At 32.9% G+C, this 21522-nt stretch overlaps 3 protein-coding genes across 9 annotated transcripts in view; 1 reads left to right on the top strand and 2 right to left on the bottom strand.

Moving 5' to 3' along the window:
* The window catches only part of zc3h13 (zinc finger CCCH-type containing 13), a 31226-nt gene extending 27656 nt beyond the window's left edge, over window positions 1-3570 (bottom strand). For 3 of the 4 annotated variants that reach the window (XM_068219739.2, XM_073946074.1, XM_073946082.1), the window contains exons 1-2: window positions 3429-3570; window positions 781-927 (exon numbers count right to left, since the gene is read on the bottom strand). In XM_068219739.2, the coding sequence (XP_068075840.1) occupies window positions 781-918 (138 nt within the window). In that variant the 5' untranslated portion in view covers window positions 919-927; window positions 3429-3570. The remainder of the gene's footprint in view (window positions 1-780; window positions 928-3428) is intronic. The other variant, NM_200522.2, reaches the window with a different exon arrangement.
* Window positions 1-10698, bottom strand: part of cpb2 (carboxypeptidase B2 (plasma)) — a 72581-nt gene extending 61883 nt beyond the window's left edge. Inside the window, exons 1-11 of one of the 3 annotated variants that reach the window (NM_001020703.2) lie at window positions 10600-10698; window positions 9548-9623; window positions 9200-9324; window positions 8938-9046; window positions 8743-8844; window positions 8435-8542; window positions 7814-7924; window positions 7438-7528; window positions 7123-7325; window positions 6925-7009; window positions 6640-6827 (exon numbers count right to left, since the gene is read on the bottom strand). In NM_001020703.2, the coding sequence (NP_001018539.2) occupies window positions 6640-6827; window positions 6925-7009; window positions 7123-7325; window positions 7438-7528; window positions 7814-7924; window positions 8435-8542; window positions 8743-8844; window positions 8938-9046; window positions 9200-9324; window positions 9548-9623; window positions 10600-10676 (1275 nt within the window). In that variant the 5' untranslated portion in view covers window positions 10677-10698. Of the gene's footprint in view, window positions 1-6313; window positions 6828-6924; window positions 7010-7122; window positions 7326-7437; window positions 7529-7813; window positions 7925-8434; window positions 8543-8742; window positions 8845-8937; window positions 9047-9199; window positions 9325-9547; window positions 9624-10599 lie in introns of those variants that run through there. The other 2 variants (XM_073949329.1, XM_073949313.1) reach the window with 2 other exon arrangements.
* Window positions 10699-11428: 730 nt separating this feature from the next.
* On the top strand, window positions 11429-19439 carry alg11 (ALG11 alpha-1,2-mannosyltransferase). Of its 2 annotated transcripts, none has more exons than NM_001281826.1 (5): window positions 11429-11520; window positions 12262-12396; window positions 13074-13445; window positions 15347-15924; window positions 17858-19439. In NM_001281826.1, exons 1-5 carry the CDS (start codon window positions 11474-11476, stop codon window positions 18139-18141), a joined length of 1416 nt encoding a protein of 471 aa, NP_001268755.1. In that variant the 5' UTR covers window positions 11429-11473; the 3' UTR covers window positions 18142-19439. The 2 variants fall into 2 exon arrangements, with proteins under 2 accessions (NP_001268755.1, NP_001154823.1); NM_001161351.1 differs by having other exon boundaries at window positions 12175-12396.
* Window positions 19440-21522: the final 2083 nt, after the last annotated feature.

The raw sequence follows: 21522 nt of genomic DNA, 5'->3' as shown, positions 1-21522 counted from the left end.
TGCAGAAAATTGCAAACATGGGTCAGTCTGTTGCATTTAAAGCATTTAGGAGAGAAACTGTAAAAACAAAATGAACTACTACCAAGACAGCACTACTTGGCATTTTAGATACATGAAATTATCTATTAAGGCTGTAAAATATGATATAAATATTGATGAATTTTTTTTTTACTATATTGAATATAAACAAAGTAAAACCATTTTATATTACTCTATTGTTTATTTTATTAATACTCTATTATGTAATTATAATACACTGTTTATAGTAATACTTTTTCTCAATGTATATTAGCGCAATATTATAAATAGGCAGAACCATGAATAACAGCATTACAATCTTGAAAGTACAATTTTTACACTTTCCAAATTGTTCAGCAGTATTTATTTATTTTTGTGTTGGACCTGCAAACATTTATTTTTGAAAAGTGTTTAATATACTTGCTATTAATATTTAAAGTATATTTCATCAGTTTTATACAAACATTTGCCTTGAAGTTCTTAATAAAGTGAGAAATGTGATCTCATATGGATGAATAAACTCTATAATATCCATTTTAAAATGTAAAATGAGAATAGTGCTTTACATGTGGTCAAAATAAACTGTTAATTCATTGAATTTATAGAAATGATACTTTATTGTGATACTTTTTGTTATCAGATTCAGGATATGAGATGATTTGTATCATGATATGAGATTTTTGTCATATCGCCCAGCCCTACTGTCTAAGTATTCAGATTTTTTATATCAGGAGCATCAAAGCAGGTGACCAGAATCCGTACCTCTGCTGCATTACTGGCCGTGCTGGGCCCGAGTCTCTCAAACACACTGGGCCTGCGGGAGGGGGTGGTCGTGCTACTGCTGCTGTCCGATATGGTCTTCGAATTCTCCACTGTAACCTTCCGCCTGATCTTGGACATTCTGCAGGGCTGAATTAAAAATAAATAGAAATCACTTCAATTACAAAGCTGTGTTACAGTCAAGATCCCAGAGCCATAAAACTTTACATTTATATATATAAATTGTGGTTAAATTGTGGTTAAATTTAGCTTTTTTTTTTTTAATGATAACCTAACCTTAAAGGGAGTTGATGCCAACTCCAACATTTATACATATATAAACAACCTTATATACACCATATATTATACAATTGCAGGTTAACAGAATGTAATTTTAAGGCTTGGTTGTGTTTCTAAGATGCAAAGCAATGTGTGCTCATGTTTCACTTGAAGGAAATCATGCTATTTTTTCATAAATCTTTTTTTTTTTTGCTGCTACACGAGTTAGATGAGCTATCCTGTATTTTTTTCACTCAACGCGTTACACTGCGTCTTTCACATATATCCGGAATATGCCTGTGTAAGTAACATGAATCATCCACATATCTTTTGCGAGTCCATGATCTGAGATGTTAAACGCATGGAAAAGCTGTCTTAAGAGAATCAATGCAAAGTTGAGCACACACATAAAGAGACGCTGCACGTGCTGGTGAAGTGTGTGTGTGTGTGTGTGTGTGTGTTTACATCAGTTTGACTGATAAATATGAATATGTAGCTAAATCGTTTGCGGTGCAAAACAGCACTTCCCATTGTTTACATTGCTACTAAAGCATACTGTTAACGCTAGACACTGTACATGTCATGATCAATTTTAAAAAATAAAAACACAGCAGTGTGTGTGCGCGGTAAAAGTACCTTTGTGATCTCACAAGGGCCGGAAGTATTTTTTGTAGTCCCCAAAATTTGTTCCTTGTAGGCTTTGCTAAGCTAACTCTGTAAAAACCAAGGTCTCCCTTTGCATTGAACTTTGAGCTTTTTACATTCAGAGATGTTGTTTATGTTCACACAGCTACATTGCACACCAACTAAAGTTCAAAAAATGATATTGTAGTGAATCACCCCTTTAACCTTCCGTAAAACTGCTGTAGAATAAAAATGATTAGGGAAAGCACTATACAAAACTTTGTCAAATCAGCAAGACTAAGAAAATACACTATGCCACTGACAATGAGTATGTCTTCTAACACATTAAAATACTAAAACAGATCATTCAGAATTCAGAATTATGTTCTTTTCATTTATGCTTGTTGGAACTTTCCTCCAAAAGCTTTTGATGTTGAAAAGTTTGAAGTGACTTTTGTTGACATTTTCATAGTTAAAATTGTGGACAATTTTACTAGTGATATATTTGTGTCTGTGTTTGTGTATTAAATCATGGTACAAAAACCTGGTAATAAACCACCTGTACCTATTATGTTATTTTAAAGATTTAAATATCTCTGTATTATTTCTTAAACAATTTATTTTCTCAAACTACTAAAATGCCAATAAAAATCTCTTTGTTAATCTGCAGTGTTGAATTTACTTAATAAATAGAATACACAACCAGAAAATATGGCATATATTGTATATGGCATATCATGTGGCATATATTTGCTCAATTAACATACACTTGTAATCACATCTGTGCTAGAATTTAGCCTTCCAAGAATTAAAATCAAACCAGGCACTTCTGGTGTGAACATTTTTTTTCCCAAGAAACTTTGAACGAGTTAATCCTGACTGAAAAGGCCAGCTAACAATCTACCCTTCAAGTAAAATGAAAAGTATGATAAATTACAGGCTGACAAACTCAATTAACAACATATATACTTGTACATAGGTTGCTTGTTTGGAAAAAAGTGAGCTGATTTTAAAACATTGCCAAAACACTGGTTTAAAAACAAAATATATAACAGATATTTAATAATTTATAATGAGATGATAAACAATTATGTAGAAAAGGTTATTATTTACTCAACAGTTTGCATATAACTTAGTTGAAATATTTTCATCGTTCTAAATCCACATGCTGTTATTAGGGTTTAGTGTAATTAGCTTATTATTTTGGTTAGTTTCTAGCTAATAATGACTTAATGTTATGTCTAATTAATTATGTAATGTGGTCTCCAAATAACAGCTTGCGATGATTGTAACATTAGCTTGAAGGATGATTCTGTCTCTGATCATCAATGCAGGGCAATTTACTACATCCACACAAATTAACATTATAATTATTTAATTCTCGTGGCTTTTGTAGCTTGCAAAAAGCCATGAATGTTCCATTTATTTTACAGAGCCCCGAACACTGTAAACAACAGCACTGGCTGTAACGTAACGTACTACATTTAGTCGTATCTGCTTGACACTCTCCAACGCACATCAACGATATCGTAATTGAGACAATAACTATTTATGCACCATGCGAAGCTTAACACAAACACACAAAAAAGATAGTTAATATATGTGCGCGTTTTAAGCGGTCATTCATTTGCAGAATGAAGCTATACAACTGCATGACTGCAGCGCGGCCTACACTGTTAACACAAGCCTATATAACGATACAGCTAAAACGGACCCTTTAATGGCTCCATAAACAAATTCTAATTTACCCGAATATGATTGATGCGTCAAGTCCAGTTTCACAGACTATTGGGGATAACCTCCTAATCACATGCAAAAGTCTTGCAAAGCGGTCTTCCCCTTAGCCGCCGTCATGATGCTGGCAAGACAGCGCAAACTCTGCACACATTCAGCTTCCTGAAGCACAAAGAAGTGGATTGTGGGAAACTGGAGGTCTAATCCGAAGAATTGGTTTGCCTGAATGTAAAATAGTTATTTGGAGACAGAACACATAAACGCACACACAGGCTACATGGACATTATTTCCTGTTGTGTTTTAATGATAAAAGTATGTTCATTTAATTCTAAAATAAAAAAACAAAGAATTTAAAGAGTTTAAGCCACCTATAAAGTTACAAACAACAATGCGGACACGCATTATGATGAGTTGAGGCCAGTAGAGGCAGCATTTCACATTATATATATATATATATATATATATATATATATATATATATATATATATATATATATATATATATATATATATATATATATATATATATATATATATATATATATATATATTATATATTATTATTATTATTATTATGTTTTAATTATCATATTTTTTTTAAAGGCCAAATTGTGACTAAGGACAGTTGCATGTGCTGGCCAGTTTGTTTTTTGTCTAATAAATGACAGTAGGCTACAGTTTTTTTTTGTTTTTTTTTACTTTAAACCTTTAACAGATTGCTATTTTTCATATTGATATATGATGTCATAAATTTGTGTTTTAAAAATTTGTCTTGTTTATTTATTTTTACATTTTTTAGGAAATATTTTTAGTACACAATTAAAGTGTGGTTATGATGACATCTGACTAGTTAATCCAGCAACAAAAAAAAAATCACTAAAACGCAGTATTATTTTATTATTAATGTGTTTATTATTAAACACAGTATTAAGTAATCTTATAGTATTAATTAATTAATATTTTATCCATAACCCGCAGTAAATAAAAATAGTAGTTTATAGTTACATAAAAAGCAACAACATGCAAATAAAAAGACCTCTGCCTTTAATTTTTTATAGGATCGTGTATTCGATTTGTATGTATGTAGATTGACAACACAGACTGATTTTATAGCACCAGGTTAAATTTTCTGACTTCTTTATGGTAATCAAATACATTGAAAATAAATACAGGCCACAACTGAACATTGAGGATGATCTCCAAAATTAAACCAATAGACTTATGCTGAAAATACAGGTCCACAAGGCTCATTGAGGTGAGGTTAATATTGAATTGTATGTTATTAAATTAAATTAAATGAATAAAATTTAACCATTCTTAGCATGTAGTCCTGTATAAGACTGACATTTATTTCACAATGGTTTTAAAAAAGACTTAAAAAGTCATACATTTGAAATAGTGACTGACACCTGCAGAAACCATGGTTGTGATGTTCTATATAAATTTTTAGACATATTTGCTTTACAATACATGACTCTCTTCTTTTTTGTACTATCTTGGTTACATCAAAAATGAGTAGACTATAAAGTATTAATTATCAAGCCAAAAAATGTAAAACTCAATTATGTATACACTACTATTTGTATAAAAGAATATGTGCAAATAAAAATACACACTTTTGTCTTTGCAGACTTTTCGTAATTTCATTAACTTGTGTTGTATTTCAGTTTTTCCTCAGTCGCTTTAGGACATTTCTCAGATTTGAATTTTTCCAAAACAGTAAGTGCATTTCTCAAAACAACACATACAAATAGCAAAACAGCATGTATTACCTAAAAAAGCCGGTCTCTTGCTTAAAATCCTTAGTTCATCTCTCAATGAACATGTCAGTGCCCTCAAAATGACAAGTACCTGTGCCATTGTGTACGGATAAGACAGTCCGTCATTTTTAGGGTCAGACCAAATCTGTGGACATTTTTTGCTATTTCTGCACAGAATTGTGTTAAAAATCTGCGGATTTATGCTGAATTATTTTAGGAGTATCATAACTAAAACCCTATTATATAAAAAAAGTAATACCTTTTTAACCTTTATTTAATGTTTACAATGCAAATCCAATTAGATAGATCCTCTTTATTTGGAAAACAAAGCAGGTCTTTCATATAATATATCTACTAAAAGACAGAAAATATTAATGTACAAACTTTATAGTAAATAATTAATATAATATTTTCATATTAGTCAATAATAATATTGTAAATAATTTAAAAACTGAATAAATATAGATTTACACACATTTACACAAGAAAAAAAAACAGAATCAATGATTAGCTAAGAATCTGTGGAATTCTGCACACATAGATTCTGTGTGTATATAAATGAGGTCAGAATTGTTAGCCCGCCTGAATTATTAGCCCCCCTGTTTATTTTATTTTTTTTTATTTCTGTTCAACAGAAATATTTTTTCAACACATTTCTAAACATAACAGCTTTAATAACCAATTTCAAATAACTGATTCATTTTATCTATGCCATAATGACAGTAAATAATATTTGACTAGGTATTTTTCAATACACTTCTATATAGCTTAAAGGGCAATTAAAGGTTAAACTAGATTAATGAGGTTAACTAGGCATGTTAGGGTAATTAAGCAAGCTATTGTATAATGATGGTTTGTTTTGTAGACATTAGGGGAAAAATAAACTTAAAGGGGCTTATAATTTTGTCCTTAAAATTACTTTTAAAAAATTAAAAACTGCTTTTATTGTAGCTGAAATAAAACAAATAAGACTTGAACACAGAAAATGTAATCTAATAATGTGTTGGGGTGACTTATATGCTGTTTTCTTGATCAAAATATTGTATTGTGGTACTATATGTTTGTGATGACATTTTGTCCAACAACATGGGAATTCTTAAACCACACACATAAACACACACAAAACAACAACCCACTCTTAAGGTTTGTTTCTTTATTAATAAGTATTATGTATTTATTTCTTATCAAGGGCTTTCTGTTTGCACTTTATTTTACAGTAGACCTACATGCACTTTAATGCTCCTAGGCTCAAGTTTAAGGCTTGGGATTATTTATTACCTATTCACTTTAATTAGATGCAGTATGTAGATGTGGAACTGGACTGTAAAATAAAGTGCTATAGCTGAACTGTAATAAGAACATTTAAAGTAGCCTGCACATTTATTTTTAACTAAATGGAAAAGTTCATTATTTGAATCTGTAGCACATTTCATAGTTTGCTCAGGTTGTCTGTAGCGGAAAAAATCATTGGGTTTTGTTGATCACATGTAAAGCTATGACCTTTGCAGCCAGAAGAGCCTCATTACAAGCCTGTGGGATAAAGCTGGGCGGGAGAAGAAAACCATATTGACCACGGTCTTGAAGCTCAAAAGTGAAGGAATATTTTATTCCTAGATCATATGCCCAATCATCAGAGCCTCCTGGAGCTAAATCTAAAGAATGAAAAAACAAAAACAGATGAATGTTTAAAATATTCGGGTAGGAATAAAAAAGCTATTTGTTATTTGTAACAACTGGTAAAAATCTTACAAATGGTTTTTGCACCGGATCCATATTTATAGTTATTCCTGTAGTATCTGCGTATTTTTGTTGAGGCCTCTTTAACAAGTTCAAACTGTCAGAAAAAAAAAAACACAAATTTACTTATAGAACTAAACATTTTGCATTTATTATTGATAAATGTTCATTATTTATAAATTGTCCCACAACAAGCTCAAATGCACACACCAGTTCATTGTGGTTTGGAATCTCATTATAGGAACAGGAGTAAGGAAACAAGAGCATCTGAGAATAGGAGTGAATGGAGAGGTACAGCTTGACTGTGTCCTTATGGGAGCGCAGGAACTTTGCCACAGCTTGGGTCTCTGGTTCAGACTCTGGAAACTGACCGCAATAAGTGGGATCACATGGATCATCGGAGGCTCCTTTAGCTTTAGAGCAAAGTGGGAGAATGAAGTCAGGAGTAAACTATTTTAACAGTGGTTATGAGACAAAGAATTAAAAAAATGCTTAAAAAATATAACTCTTGTATGTGGGACTCACTGCACCAGTTTGCATCAAAATTTCTGTTCAAATCAACTCCAGCACAATAGCTGTCTTTGTTTTCAGAACGATTTTTCCTCCACATACGATCCTGTTTGATAAATTGTAAATGGTAAAGTTAGTGAAAAAAGAGCAGATTTAAAAAATAAATAAATAAATAACATTTTAGATTTTGAGGTAAACTGATGTGGCAGTAAAAAAATGTATGGTACACTTTTTTCTTATTTCCTTATTTTAGGGAAAAGAATAATTCACAGCCACGTGAAATAGTGCAATTGAAGCAGCATATTAAATGCACTTTAACAGCAACAACAACAACAACAACAACAACAACAACAACAACAACAACAACACAACACTAAGAATTTTGGCATACTGTTGTCCAAGTGTACTTGTATCCATCTGGGTTCATGACTGTCAAGATGTAAATGTCCATTTTATTAAGCATCTCTGTGATTTCAGTGTTCTGGTTGTAAAATGCTAGTGCCTGTCAAAATCAAGAATAAAATAAATAGATTAAATAAAAAGTTCCTTATACACACAAATTTGCACAAGTTTACTACAATACTAATTATTACAGCTTGTTCTTATTTCTCAATCTCACTATATTAAGATCAAATAAAGACACAAATAAGCAGCCAAGCAAGGAAAACATTGTAAACATTGGGGGAAAATATATATGCACCAATTGGAGAGGCAGATGAGGATGTTGATCAAAATTGTGTCGTTTTAAGTAGTCAGAAAATTACAGCACAATAAAAAGCACATTACTAGTGCACTTAAAAAGATCTGAACTATTTGCTTATATAGTTTAAGCAAGGAAAACAGATTAACATATTAATAAACCTGATTTATTGCCTCAGTGGTAAATTTACATCTTGTTTTTAGGTACAGGAAAAGTACAGTGTTATTAAGCTGATGAAAAAGAAAACATAGCATGACACAGCATGAAAGCTAAGCTAATTAAGCTAATGCTGAAAGTAGATTTAACACTAACATAATTGACAAACCACATGCAAAAGGCTGGAGCGATCCACTCCCGTGCATGAATACCACAGTCCATCCACATGGCTCTGTTCACCTCTTCTTCCCTCTTGCCTGACAGCTACAGACAAAGAGACTGGTCATCATTTTAATTGGGAGTATGTGTGTATGTATGTATGCATGCATGTATGTATGTATGCATGCATGCATGTATGTATGTATGTATGTATGTATGTATGTATGTATGTATGTATGTATGTATGTATGTATGTATGTATGTATGTATGTATGCTCAGATCCACAACACATAATTAAATGTACCTTCAGAACATAGAGTGGCCGTTTCTCAGAAGATGATCCAATAAGAATGACCTTCACCATGTCTGAATGTTCTCGGCTGGTCTTATTTATCCAGTAGTAGATCTGAAACAGGTATGGTCAGATTGTGAAGGATTTCAAAAGGGATATTTTCACACTAAATTGAAAGAAAATGTTAAAGTGATTTTTTTTGTTTACATCTTCTAAGGAATGATATCTCTCATAGAAGACGCCTCCGCTTCGGGGATCTGATGTATCATTTCTGATCTGCATCGCAACAAGTGCTGCTGTGTTTTCCACAAGAACTCTGAACAAACGTCAAAAATTTTCTTAAATTCATTATCTCACTTTTTTTTTCCAGACGTCACATACATTTGATAAATAATATGAATGCGGGAATACTAACAATTAATGAACCAAAAAGTAAATTTAAAGGATTAAGGAATACACATTTGCTTACCTAAATGTAATGGCATGTTCACGAAGGTGTTCTTTGACAAACTGCACACTTGTTGACTGAATGTAAAGGTGAACTTCAGAGTTTGTTGTAATGTAATTGGGTGAAGCAGGTTGCCACAAAGCAGTCTGAATAAACACAGAAGAAAACTTTAACTCAAGCTCACAGGACTGGACTGAGGGTCAGTAGCAAATCAATTTACTGCCAACATTGTAGAGGCTATTTATAAAATTTGTACTACTTGAGTATTTGAGTAATTAAAAATCTACAGCAGATGTCACATCTCAGATGATTTATATATATTTATTTTATGACAGATTGCCTGTCAGCAGATATTAGAAAATCTCCCACCTCGTTGTGACTTGTAAGGTTCTGCACTTTTTCCACATGTTCCTGTGAGGATACAGTGATAGCCAAAACCTGGTCACTGTGTGTTGTGTGAAAAAAAGAAACAGTTGCAATCATTTACCTTGTATTAATGTTGCACAAAAAATATATACATATTATAATTAAATAAATAAAGTTTTTTTTAAAATATTTCCCAAATGATGTTTAACAGAGCAAGGACATTTTCACAGTATATCTGATAATATTTCTTCTTCTGCAGAAAGTCTCTTTTTTTTATTTCGGCTAGGATAAAAGCAGTATTTATTTATTTTTTTAATCCATTTTAAGGTCAAATTATTAGCCCCCTTCAGCTATAAATTATTGTCGATAGTCTATAGAACAAACCATTGTTATACAATAACTTGCCCAATTACCCTAACCTGCATTGTTAACCTAATTAGTTAAGCCTTTAAATGTCACTTTAAGCTGTATAAAAGTGTCTTGAAAAATATCTGGTCAAATATTATTTACTGTCATCATGGCAAAGATAAAATAAATCAGTTATTAGAAATTAGTTATTAAAACTATTGTTATTACAAATGTGTTTAAAAAAAATCTACTCTCTGTTAAACAGAAATAGGGAAAAAAACAAACAGGGGAGCTAATAATTCAGGGGGGCTAATAATTTTGACTTCAACTGTATTTATTTTCCTTTGTTTTAACCCCTTTATAGGGGTCACCACAGCAGAATGAACCACCAACATATATATATATATATATATGTTAGGTTGAAACTACAATGTTTGTGTATCCATTTAAATGGCCATGTTATTACTCCCAAACTGATTAAATAGTAAAATAAATCAAATCTATACAGTCAAAAATCCCTTTACCATGTTTTATTTTGAAAGTAAGTAACTGCCTTTCTTTCGCTGAGATTTACACTGATTAAATACTAAAAAGCCCCTTAGACTACAAAATATTAACAAACAACAGACATCTGATAAGTTGCATATAAGCTAAATTCAAGTAAATCAAAACATTATCAATTAAAGCTTTAGAGAAAATGTACTTACTGTTTCACTTTGCAGAGACACGTCTCAAGAAAGATGCTAAAACAGATGAAGTAAGCCAGCTGTATTAGGGCCCTCATTTTTTTTGTTCTGTCTTCAAATAGTTTGTGCAATAACGTGGACAAGGTAAGAGGCCAGTATTGATCTACAACTGTTTGTTTACTGGTTAAACTTTACTTTGAATTGGCTCTGTGTATACTTTTATATCAACAGGTTTTTGTAAAGATGTATTTTTAAAGAACTGTTATTATTTTATAATAAATATGGTCAGAAAATTAACAGTTAAGGGCAACATTGCTGGCCTCTAATAAACATTCATTTTCTGTTCGTCCTTTATTAATCAGGCGTCGCCACAGCAGAATGAACCGCCAACTTATCTAGCATATGTTTTACGCAGAGTATGCCCTTCCAGCTATGCAACCTAGCAGCCTACTGGGAAACATCCATACACACCCATACACTACGGACAATTTGGCTTACCCAATTCACCTATAACGATACCGCTTGTCTTTGGACTTGTGTGAAAAACTGGAGCACCTGGAGGAAATCTACGCGAACAAGTAAGAACATGCAAACTCCATACAGAAATGCCAACTGACCCAATTGAGGCTCGAACCAGCGACTTTCTTGCTGTGAGGCCACAATACTACCCACTGCGCCACCTCTATAAGCATTGCAGCAAAATACATGAGTTTAAACGTAACTCCTAATCCTAACACTAGGTGGCTTGCAAAGACAAGTTAATTTTTTTGTTGGCATCAGGCTCCGGTCCAGTAGGGGTCATTTGTCAACCCCTAGTAAAAACCCAGAAGAAGTTTAGAAAAGCGCTTCCGGGATCTGTCAGGTGACGTGTTGTGTTGTCATATATTTGGAGAAGATGTCAGCGCACGATCACTTTTCCCTTTGTCTGTGCGATTTAATAAGGTAATGATCTTAAAGTTATTTGATCAACTGTATAGATTGTGTGGGTTAGCGCTGAACAATTTCCTAACGGATGAATGCATAATGATAATATCTATGATGAGTTCATTTTGTCTTTAAAATGAATGGATGAATCTACCAGTCAGTAGGGTAAAGTTGGTTTTATATTCGCAGGTTCGGACTTTCTCCATGATAATATAATTTCAGAAAATTATTCTTTGCAAATTACAAAATAATAGGGGAAATCAAAGTACAACATTGTTCACAGTCAATTAAATAGTGCTAATGTTGTTTGAAGACATATGTGCATCATACCTAACATTTAAAGTAGCGTGGTAAACAATATAGGGACCGTGTCAAAGTTGTAGCTTTTCAAAAACGAACGAATGTGGGAATATAAAACCAGCTTTACCTCAATCTACTGAAATAAACAAGACTTTTACATGTCATCAATTTGTCGGATTAATACGTATCTTAGCACACAATAATCAGTAGGACAGATAAGAATATAATGGAAATCTGAAACATTGTACATTTGTTTTGTCTAAGTACTGTTTATTAGAATTTTAGTTATTTTAATTGCTACTCTTGTATGGCAACTGACATTAATGAGATTCTGGATAAATTGCTTGTGTTTTTGTTTTTTTGCTTCCCCAGGTTACTCTGGTCTCTTATGTTACCATGCTTCTATCTGAGTTTCCTCCTGACAACTATCCTTTTCCTCTTCATCATGGGGGTGAGAAGTTGGCTGCAGATGAAGAGGAAGACCAGAAGAGTTCAGGATGGCCGGCCTGCCGTGGCTTTTTTCCACCCATACTGCAATGCAGGAGGAGGAGGAGAAAGAGTGCTGTGGTGTGCTTTACGGGCTCTTCAAAACAGGTCAGATATTTCTGCTAATAAGAATATGGACATTGCCTGATGTTTCGAAAAGACTTTCAAAGGCTATGCTTGTGGCAGGCACACAAAGATACTTTTGTATTAAAGTTTTTTTGCTAACCATGTGCAATATGCATGTTTTTCGATATTTCAGTAATTTTCATACTTTGATCATTTTGAATTTTGATTTTGCAGCTCTAGTTTTGAATCGCTCAAGCATATTGTCTTAAATTATTCTGTCATGACATAACTCACAAGCCATATTTTTTTTTAAACTTCTGAAAATGTGTAAAACAATTAAAAGTAAACATGGTTACGTGATATTTGTTAATAAAATATGGATTACCATGAAGTCACTCTTTGTCATGGGACCCCAGCAGCAACACCATGACTGAAGCTATTGACTTGAAATCAGAATTTACAAGGTTGATTTTGCTCGCTCACATTATTCTTAAGGTGAATAATTAATCCATCAAAGTTAATCCGCTGAAAAATCTGTTTGTTTTTATAATTTCCAATGTAATTCTGATGATGTGCAAAAGAAAGTATTCTCAGTATTCCATTTCAGTTGGAAACAAATCAACATACTGAAAAAAAAAGTGTCAGCCCAAAACGTGTGACATCAACAAAGCTGGCCTTCACCATATTGAGCAAATAAATTCTGTATGTTTGCACTGCAGGTACCAAGATGTTTCTTTCGTAGTCTACACGGGTGATCAGGGGGTGACGGCAGAAGAGATTTTGGATGGAGCACGGAGACGATTTAACATCAGACTCCCCCGACCCGTTAAGTTTGTGTTCCTGAAGCATCGTCTACTGGTGGAGGCAAAACTTTACCCACATTTCACCCTTCTGGGGCAGAGTGTGGGCTCCATCTTCTTGGGGTGGGAGGCATTGACCGAGTTTGTTCCAGATCTCTATATTGACTCAATGGGCTTCGCCTTCACCTTACCCGTGTTCCGCTATCTGGGTGGTTGTCAAGTGGGAAGCTATGTGCACTATCCAACCATCAGCACGGACATGCTGTCTGTGGTTCGAGAAAGAAACCCCAGGTTAGTCAAGAAAGTCATGTATTACTATTATTTAGTAAATTAAATGTGAATAATTTATTTCATATTTAATGTTAAATGATTACTTTACATTCCATAATGGGCTTCAATAACACCACAATGACTGTGTTAAATATTTGTGTTTAGTTAAATCTGTTCCAGTTTACTTATTAAATGTGCATGTATTTTGTTTTATTTTGCACTGTGCATTAGTGTGTCGTATTCTAATAAGTTAAGTGCTAGTACTGCATTTGTACCAGTAAACACACAATTGGGATTGAATTAAATGAAATTATTTTATTGGATAGAAAATTTAAAAGACTTTCTTATATCTTCACCCTATTGACAGGAACAGTCATGTAAATTAATTGTTTTAAAGGAGTAGAAACCTTCACCTAACTTGGAGTGTATTAATACAAAATATATAAATAATAACTTATTTATATATTTATGTTATTGGTTTATACCAGTGGTTAATTATAACTAACCAAACAGCATTTAGACATAGTTTTATTATATATTAGGGATGCTCTGGTCAGGATTTTTGCAGCCGATACCGAGAACCGTTTTTTCTTTTTGTCATTTTGACTGGCCGATACTGAGTACTGATTTCAAGCTTTATAATGCATAAAGCACATTTTGCCTCTAAGTTTGAAACTTTATTGGTCTTACTTAAGAAAATAAATGAAGGATGTTACATATAATCCCTTAAACACCTCTCTTATAACCATTTAGGTATGAATATGTCATAGCCAGAATCAGATTTACAGAAAATAGTAGATAAAACAGTTGACTAATAAATGACTAACAAAGCAATTTGGAAACATAACAAATGATGAAAGAACAAGTTTGGAGTGCATATTTGATGCATAAGAAGTTAAAATGCATACCTATAAATCCATTACTTCTTTACTAAAAGCAAATAGCCCTATACGCTACTGTTTATTGCAATAATTATATTACAAAAAGTTAAATTCTCAAAAAAAAAAAAAAAAAGAAATCCCCCCCCCCCTAATATTTCTGGTCAGGTTTTAGTAAACTTTTAACATTGTCAAAGACACAGAACGTTCAATTCTTATATGTAAAAAGGCCTAAATACATGCAAGACCATTCCAATATTTTGCTCATCTACAGCGATTGACAACAGCACAATGACAGCTTTGCACAACCTCACAGCAGAGAGAGAGAGAGAGGACTTTCTTTACTGCACTATTCATCTAACCTAAGAAATGTAATGCTTACATCATCGTGTCACTTGCGATCTGTTCTCTTTCTCATTCACTCTCGTCGCCATGATTTCTGGGGTATTTTCTCTTATTTGCGGGTGTCACAGAGCGACTGTATATGCGAAAAACTCGCAGACCTCGCAGAGGTCATGCGGTTGCATGAGACCATAAAAGGGGCCGATCGCTCTGCTCTTGTCTCAAAACATTGGATATACAATGATTGCAACAAAGAAAGCATCACTCGCGTGAGTGGCAGCAATACACTGTAGCTGCTGTGATGCAAGAGCAGTGATCTCCCATGCCCACGCACATCATTTACCTCCTCATGTGTTGTAGCTGCTTTATGTTTAACCTGTATGTATAATGCATGTTTTTTTTCCTCTGCTTGTAAACTCGTAAAAAAACCCACTTGAGATTGGTTTATAAGATCGGCCAGATTAGCAAGTACTAATCTAGTCATTAAATGTAATTATCGACCGATACCGATCTCTGGTTGATAGATCAGAGCTTCCCTTATAATAATAATAATAATAATAATATACTACTACTTATTAAGCATTATTGTAATAAAGATTCTAAAAGTGAATGTTTATGTTTGTATTTGTGGCCTTCAAATGTTTGAATGGTTCAAGTAACATTATAAGTTTACATGCAGATGTTTGTAAATGTTCATTCCAGGTTCAACAATGCAGACTACATCTCCAGCAACCCTGTACTCAGTGCCATTAAAGTGATTTATTATTGCGTCTTCGCACTGCTGTATGGCCTGGCTGGCTCCTGTAGTGACGTCATCATGGTCAATTCCACCTGGACTTTGGGTCACATTCTGGCTCTGTGGCGCACTCCGAACCGCACCAGTGTGGTTTACCCACCATGCGATGTTCAGGCATTCCTGGATGTTCCAATTGGGGAAGACAATGAAGAGAAAGAGCAAAAGAAGTGTCACAGTCTGGTCTCTGTGGGTCAGTTCCGGCCAGAAAAAGACCATCAGCTGCAGATCAGGGCATTTAAAAAGCTTTTGGACAGAAAGGAGGTGGAGCCTGCGGGAAGAGAGGCTGTGAAGCTGGTGCTGATTGGTGGGTGTCGGAACCAGGAGGATGAAGATCGGGTTCTGATGCTGAGAGGATTGTGCCAGGAGCTGGGCATAGCAGACAGGGTGGAGTTTAAGCTCAATATTCCATTCCAGGAGCTGAAGAAAGATTTAACAGATGCCACTATCGGGTTGCACACAATGTGGAATGAACATTTTGGCATTGGTAAGATGATGAATATCATGCTCTCAGCCAGTTTGATCGCAAAACACTAGATTTCCCTTTTCTCTTATTTTTTTTTGTAATAAATATACTTTTATGATTATGCCAAGCTGTAATATGTTGTATTGGTTAAACTCAAAGTAAAAAAAAATCTATTTATTTCAAGAATGACTTGACTGTCATCATCATCAAACAAAAAAAAAGTTTGTTGTAGAATAATAATCACCTAATAAATATTATGTTAAATATTTATTTTCTATTCAAAAACTTAATTAAATTGATCAATCAAAAAAAAGCTCCCTTAAATTAACATGAAATAATAACTAACATTAACAAATAATAAATAACTTATGTATTACTTTATACAGTCAAGTCTGAAATTATTCATAACCACGCCAAATTTTGACTTAAAAGGCACCTATGCTGAAAATAATTTTTTTGTAAGCTGTTTGGACAGGACTGTGTATATGTTTAGTGTGTCCACAGTCATATTGGGGTGATATAAACACAGCAAGTATCTTTTTTGAAATTTCCTGATATTAAAATAGGATCCAAATCCCTCCCATTTTAGGGCTTATCGCAACGTGAAATAGGAGTGCGGTTTCCCTGCTTGAATTGATCGACAGCCTCATATTAACATGTTTCCGTAGTAACACGTACAATCATATCAACCATAGAGGACGTGGGCAAAGCAACTGGGTTTAAAGGATCAGAACTTGCTATGATCATCAATCATCATCCAATGTGACCGAGTTTTACAAGTTTAAAATGTGTTTAAAACAGTGCATGTTTGTAATCAAGACAGTATAATCGCTGTAATTCATCACCACAGCCGCACGTCAGTACAATTATAAAAGAAGATGCTTAATTCCCAGGATGTGGCCATAAATTAGGTTTATTTTGTACATTAACATAATGGACATCCATACCGCAGTCGATATTAACATGTATCTTGTCATATTTGTGTGCAAAATCAATGCAAATTTAAATGCACACACTGAGTGTGTGTCTGTGCGTGCGTGAACTTTGTAATGATGTTGTGTATGACTCATCATTGCAACTCCAAAACAAAAACATCAAATAATAATCATTGAGAAAGTTCTTACTGTAGTATTTCTTAAAAACGTTACGTGAGATCTGCTTCCTTTATGTCTGTCACTGTGCTGTTTATCTGACGCAGCCGAAGTGGAGATTGAGGCACACTCTGACAGGCACGTGGGAACGGTAGGCAGGGAGGACTAGCATTAAAGGCACAGACAACTAAAAGCTACAATGTGTTTAAAGCAGAAGATTCTAATGCTCTGAAAGATATATAAAAAATAATTGGGTGGGTGTTTTGAGCTGAAACTTAACAGACACATTTTGGAGACACAAAAGACTCAACTTAAATCTTGAAAAAGGTGAAATATTGTTGGCATTTAAATTGCTTGTTCAAATGCTAATAAAAGCTGAGAATATTATATTTTAAACAAAATCACAATGATGCCTCTTTGTGCACCACTGGTTGAATAAAAGTAACTTTGTCAGAATTTGCCAGGGGTATGAGTAATTTTGGGCTTGACTATATGTAATATTATCACCTTTAGATAATAAAAACTAACATTGTTTGCTCGTCACCTCAGTGTTTTTTAAAATATTGGTTATTAAATTTTGAAAAGATTAATAAATGATTTCAAACTAAATATGTCATTACCACCCTTTGTTAAAGTGCAATGAATTATTATGAATAAACACATAAAGTAAAATACTTCATATGATGCATCACTCTGCAGTAAGGATTAACCTGTCAGCATTAAATAATGTTAATATAAGACAAACCAAAGTTGCAAACTGCTTTAAAATTTTGAACCAATGTTGACCGATGGAGCTTTATTATAAAGTGTAAACATATTTGTATCTGACAGTAATTCTGAGATCCTTTGTCATCTGTCTGCAGGTATAGTGGAGTGTATGGCTGCAGGAACAATAATTCTAGCTCACAAATCTGGCGGTCCAAAGTTGGACATTGTAGTTCCATACGATGGTGGTCCCACTGGCTTTCTGGCAGATGATGAAGACAATTACGCAGACGCCATGGAACGAATCCTTTCTATGAGTCCTGCTACTCGGTTAGAAATGCGACGCCGGGCCCGTCTATCCGTCTCCCGCTTCTCAGATCAGGAGTTTGAAGGTTCATTTCTGTCAGCAATGGAGCCTCTGATGTCAACATTGAGAGCGTGAGAGTGAAATAGCCCTGTTTCCGTTTTACAGACTGTAGCGAATCAGCCTGACGCACTTTAAGCTTGCACTGGCCCTATAATGCTGATTGTGAATCATTCCTTGTGTAGAGCAGCTCATAGCAGCCTGTCTTGTGACCATTTGCTCTGTCTTTAAAGTAAGGGGTGCATGAATGGAATTGCTGGTGTTGGTTAGATGCCAATTTTTTGCTTTAAGTTAATGACAAGAATGAAAGATTTATGTACTGCTGTCATTTGTTTCATTTAAAAAAAACAAACTTCTTGTTTGTTTCATATCACTTTAGTGTGTTATATATGATATTCTGCACTAGTAATACTTGGACTTGTTTTCTTTTATAGTAAGAGATTTCAGATTTGCATAACAAAAGTTTAGTTCACTAAAATTATTATTTTTTTTTGTGTGGAAGGTTTAATATAGGGTTTATGTTGGTTTACTTGTTTTTTTTTTAATTACACACATAATAAAAATGCAAGAGTGGTGCAGATGCAGCACAGATGGTTGCCCGCATAATTTCATTAGCAATATTTATTTATTATTTTATTTTCAGTTATTACATTGAAATGCTTTGTGCAACTCTCCCATTTGTCACGTACAGCTGTCTAAACTTTTTAGATTACCTAACAAAACTCCAGTATTAGATAAGATTTTTTTTTTTTTTTTACATTATAAGTGCTGTGTACAGAAAAGACATCCCGGGAGCACAGATTCTGGGTAAGAGAAAGTGTATAGATAGGAAAGCGACAGAGAGTTTCCAAATTAAACAGGGCATGGAGGAGGGAATGGTGTGGGCTGAGATTTAAAAATCTAGGTGTTTCTAGTAAATTCATAGTTTTAAAGTTTAAAGAAAACTGCTAACCGATATTAAAACACACACAGATACAGAGAATTTGGGAGTAAAATACATATAAATAACTTGGATCTAAGTAACTTAGATTTTTTTATTTAAAAGATCAAATATGGGACTTTTAATTTGAGTTAAATGAGAAAAGCTTTTTATATTACCAAAGAGATTTTATTTATACATACAGTGCTCAGCATATATAAGTACACCCCTCACAAATCTCTCTTTTAAATTCATATTTTTAATAGGAAGCTAAACAATATATTTGTGCATATACATTACATTAGTCAGTACTGAAGCCAAAAGTGGAGCTTATATAACAAAATAATTTACAATGGTCCAAAACTAGTACATTCAAATTTTTGTTATAGAAAAATATTAAATAAAGATTTTAAAAAAAAGAGGAAAAATCAACAGAAGCAAAAAAAAAAAAAAAAAAAACAATTTGTTGAAATGTTGTAGGTTGTCATTTATTTTGCAGTAGTTTGCTTGAATTTAATTGTATTAACTTTCAATTTCTTAATATGTTTGGTAACTAAATTATTATTTTTCATTAGTATATCTGTTTAATAAACCTGTTTTGTTTAAATGCACCAAAATACATTGCCTATATTCACTGAAAAATGGAGAAAAATATATATTTTCAAAATGGGGTGTACTCAATTATGCTGAGCACTGTAAGAGTACAGTATACAGAAATTAGCAATTGGATACTGTAACACACACACACACAACAAACAAACATACACACAGACAGAGAGTGTGATATCATTGTATCCAGCCTGTTCAGTTAACCTGCAGAAAATCCTGTTGTTCACAAAAAAGGGATAGGAAATTAATGTATTTATCATTAAAATATGAAAATGAATTCACTTGAAATAATGTCTGCATAAAACAAAGAACAAACAAGTATTGGCATTAACGTCAAAGCATCCTAATGTACAATTGCAATGCTAAATTTGCAAACCTATTCAATAATATAAAAATATTTTATCATTTTTACCAAAATTACAAAAACTCAATGATCATTCTTTACAATAAGCTTCCACTGTAAAAAAAAGGAAATGATCAATTAGTCATAACTGCTTATGTTTTTAGTTCATTGTAACTTAAACTAAGTGAATCATTTTCTAATTTAATTGTATAAGTTACATAAGCTAATTTAACTTTAACATAATTTAATATAAGTTCAAAATTAACTTATAGTTAATTTGATTCAGTTTAAACATTTAAGGTAACCAGGGTTTTTCTACTGCGCAGTAGTTCATGTATTTACTAAAATTAACTAAGAATGATTAATACCTGTTCAACATTTACTAATGCATTATTAAAAAAAATAAAAAAAAATAAATAATAATAATAATAATAATAATATATATATATATATATATATATATATATATATATATATATATATATATATATATATATATATATATATATATATATATATATATAGTTGTTTGATTTTTGTTTTGTTTTTTGGTATTACCTTCAGAAAAATCCTGCAGGTTCTGCATATTCTTTTGTTTTTGTAGTTTCAAGATTAAATGATTTTCACACTAAGGATAATTGAATGTAGTAAATGTATAGTGACTAATGCAGTATCAATACTTTTACATTTTTGATGTTTCATAAATTGTATACTGTGCAAAATTTGATTGAAGCAAGCTGCATAATAATGATAAATTACATTGCAACAATCCAATACAGTGTAGCAACACCTCTATTATTGGGACATAGTGTCCAAACTATCAACAAGTTCGATGAACTTTGAACACATCTTTATTTTGGGGGCAAGTGAGTAGTTCAAATGTTTTAATAATAATTAAATAGTTTCTTTAGTTATTCTGACCACCAAGGAAACTTTTTTTTTGTCTTTTTGCTCTTTCATCATAGTATGTGGATTACTTTGCAGTGTCAAGATAAGATCGTATTAAATATCACTCTCCGGCATGTACTTTTTTTGCAATTATTTACACGACACATTGTCCAGACAGTCTGGATGAACTGGACATTCCTCCCTTGAGCTTTCCTTTAACCGACAATGTGAAGTCAGCTTCATTTTATGTGCACAAAAAATCTTCCAACAAATACTAATCACACATGCATTTCATTTGTTCAGATGCTGGGAATAATCACCATTTGAGTTAATGTTTAGAAGTAAATACAACAGAAATCTAGCAAATAGTTTAGTATTCATTATTCTTTTAACAGGATCAACAGAGTTATAAATGCGTATATGCAACACCATAAAATATGTGGATTGTTTTAGGACAACATGAAAAAAATTAGTGAAATGATTAGTTACAAATTTAAGCGGGTTGAACATAACACAATTAAGTTGTCCAAATAACTGAAGAATTGTATTCTTTCAGCTCAATTTTCAAAACAACAATGTCTGTTTTTTTATTTAAATAAGAACTTCTGTAAACCTCAGGCCAGTAGCCATGCAGGGGGGTTCGGGTGGCTTGGAAGACCCATCCCTCACTGACAAAGGTCCAGAATCTGTGCCTTTTGTC

The sequence above is a fragment of the Danio rerio genome, chromosome 1 (assembly GCF_049306965.1).
Source record: "Danio rerio strain Tuebingen ecotype United States chromosome 1, GRCz12tu, whole genome shotgun sequence".
Lineage (NCBI taxonomy): Eukaryota > Metazoa > Chordata > Actinopteri > Cypriniformes > Danionidae > Danio > Danio rerio.
Note: the sequence above shows the minus strand (reverse complement) of the source record. Positions and strands in the feature narration are given on the sequence as shown.

Coding starts and splice junctions, on each gene's coding strand:
- alg11 (NM_001161351.1), top strand. CDS start 11,474: ATGTCAGCGCACGATCACTTTTCCCTTTGTCTGTGCGATTTAATAAG. Junction 13,446..15,346: donor GTTCGAGAAAGAAACCCCAG/GTTAGTCAAGAA, acceptor TGTTCATTCCAG/GTTCAACAATGCAGACTACA. Junction 15,925..17,857: donor GAATGAACATTTTGGCATTG/GTAAGATGATGA, acceptor ATCTGTCTGCAG/GTATAGTGGAGTGTATGGCT.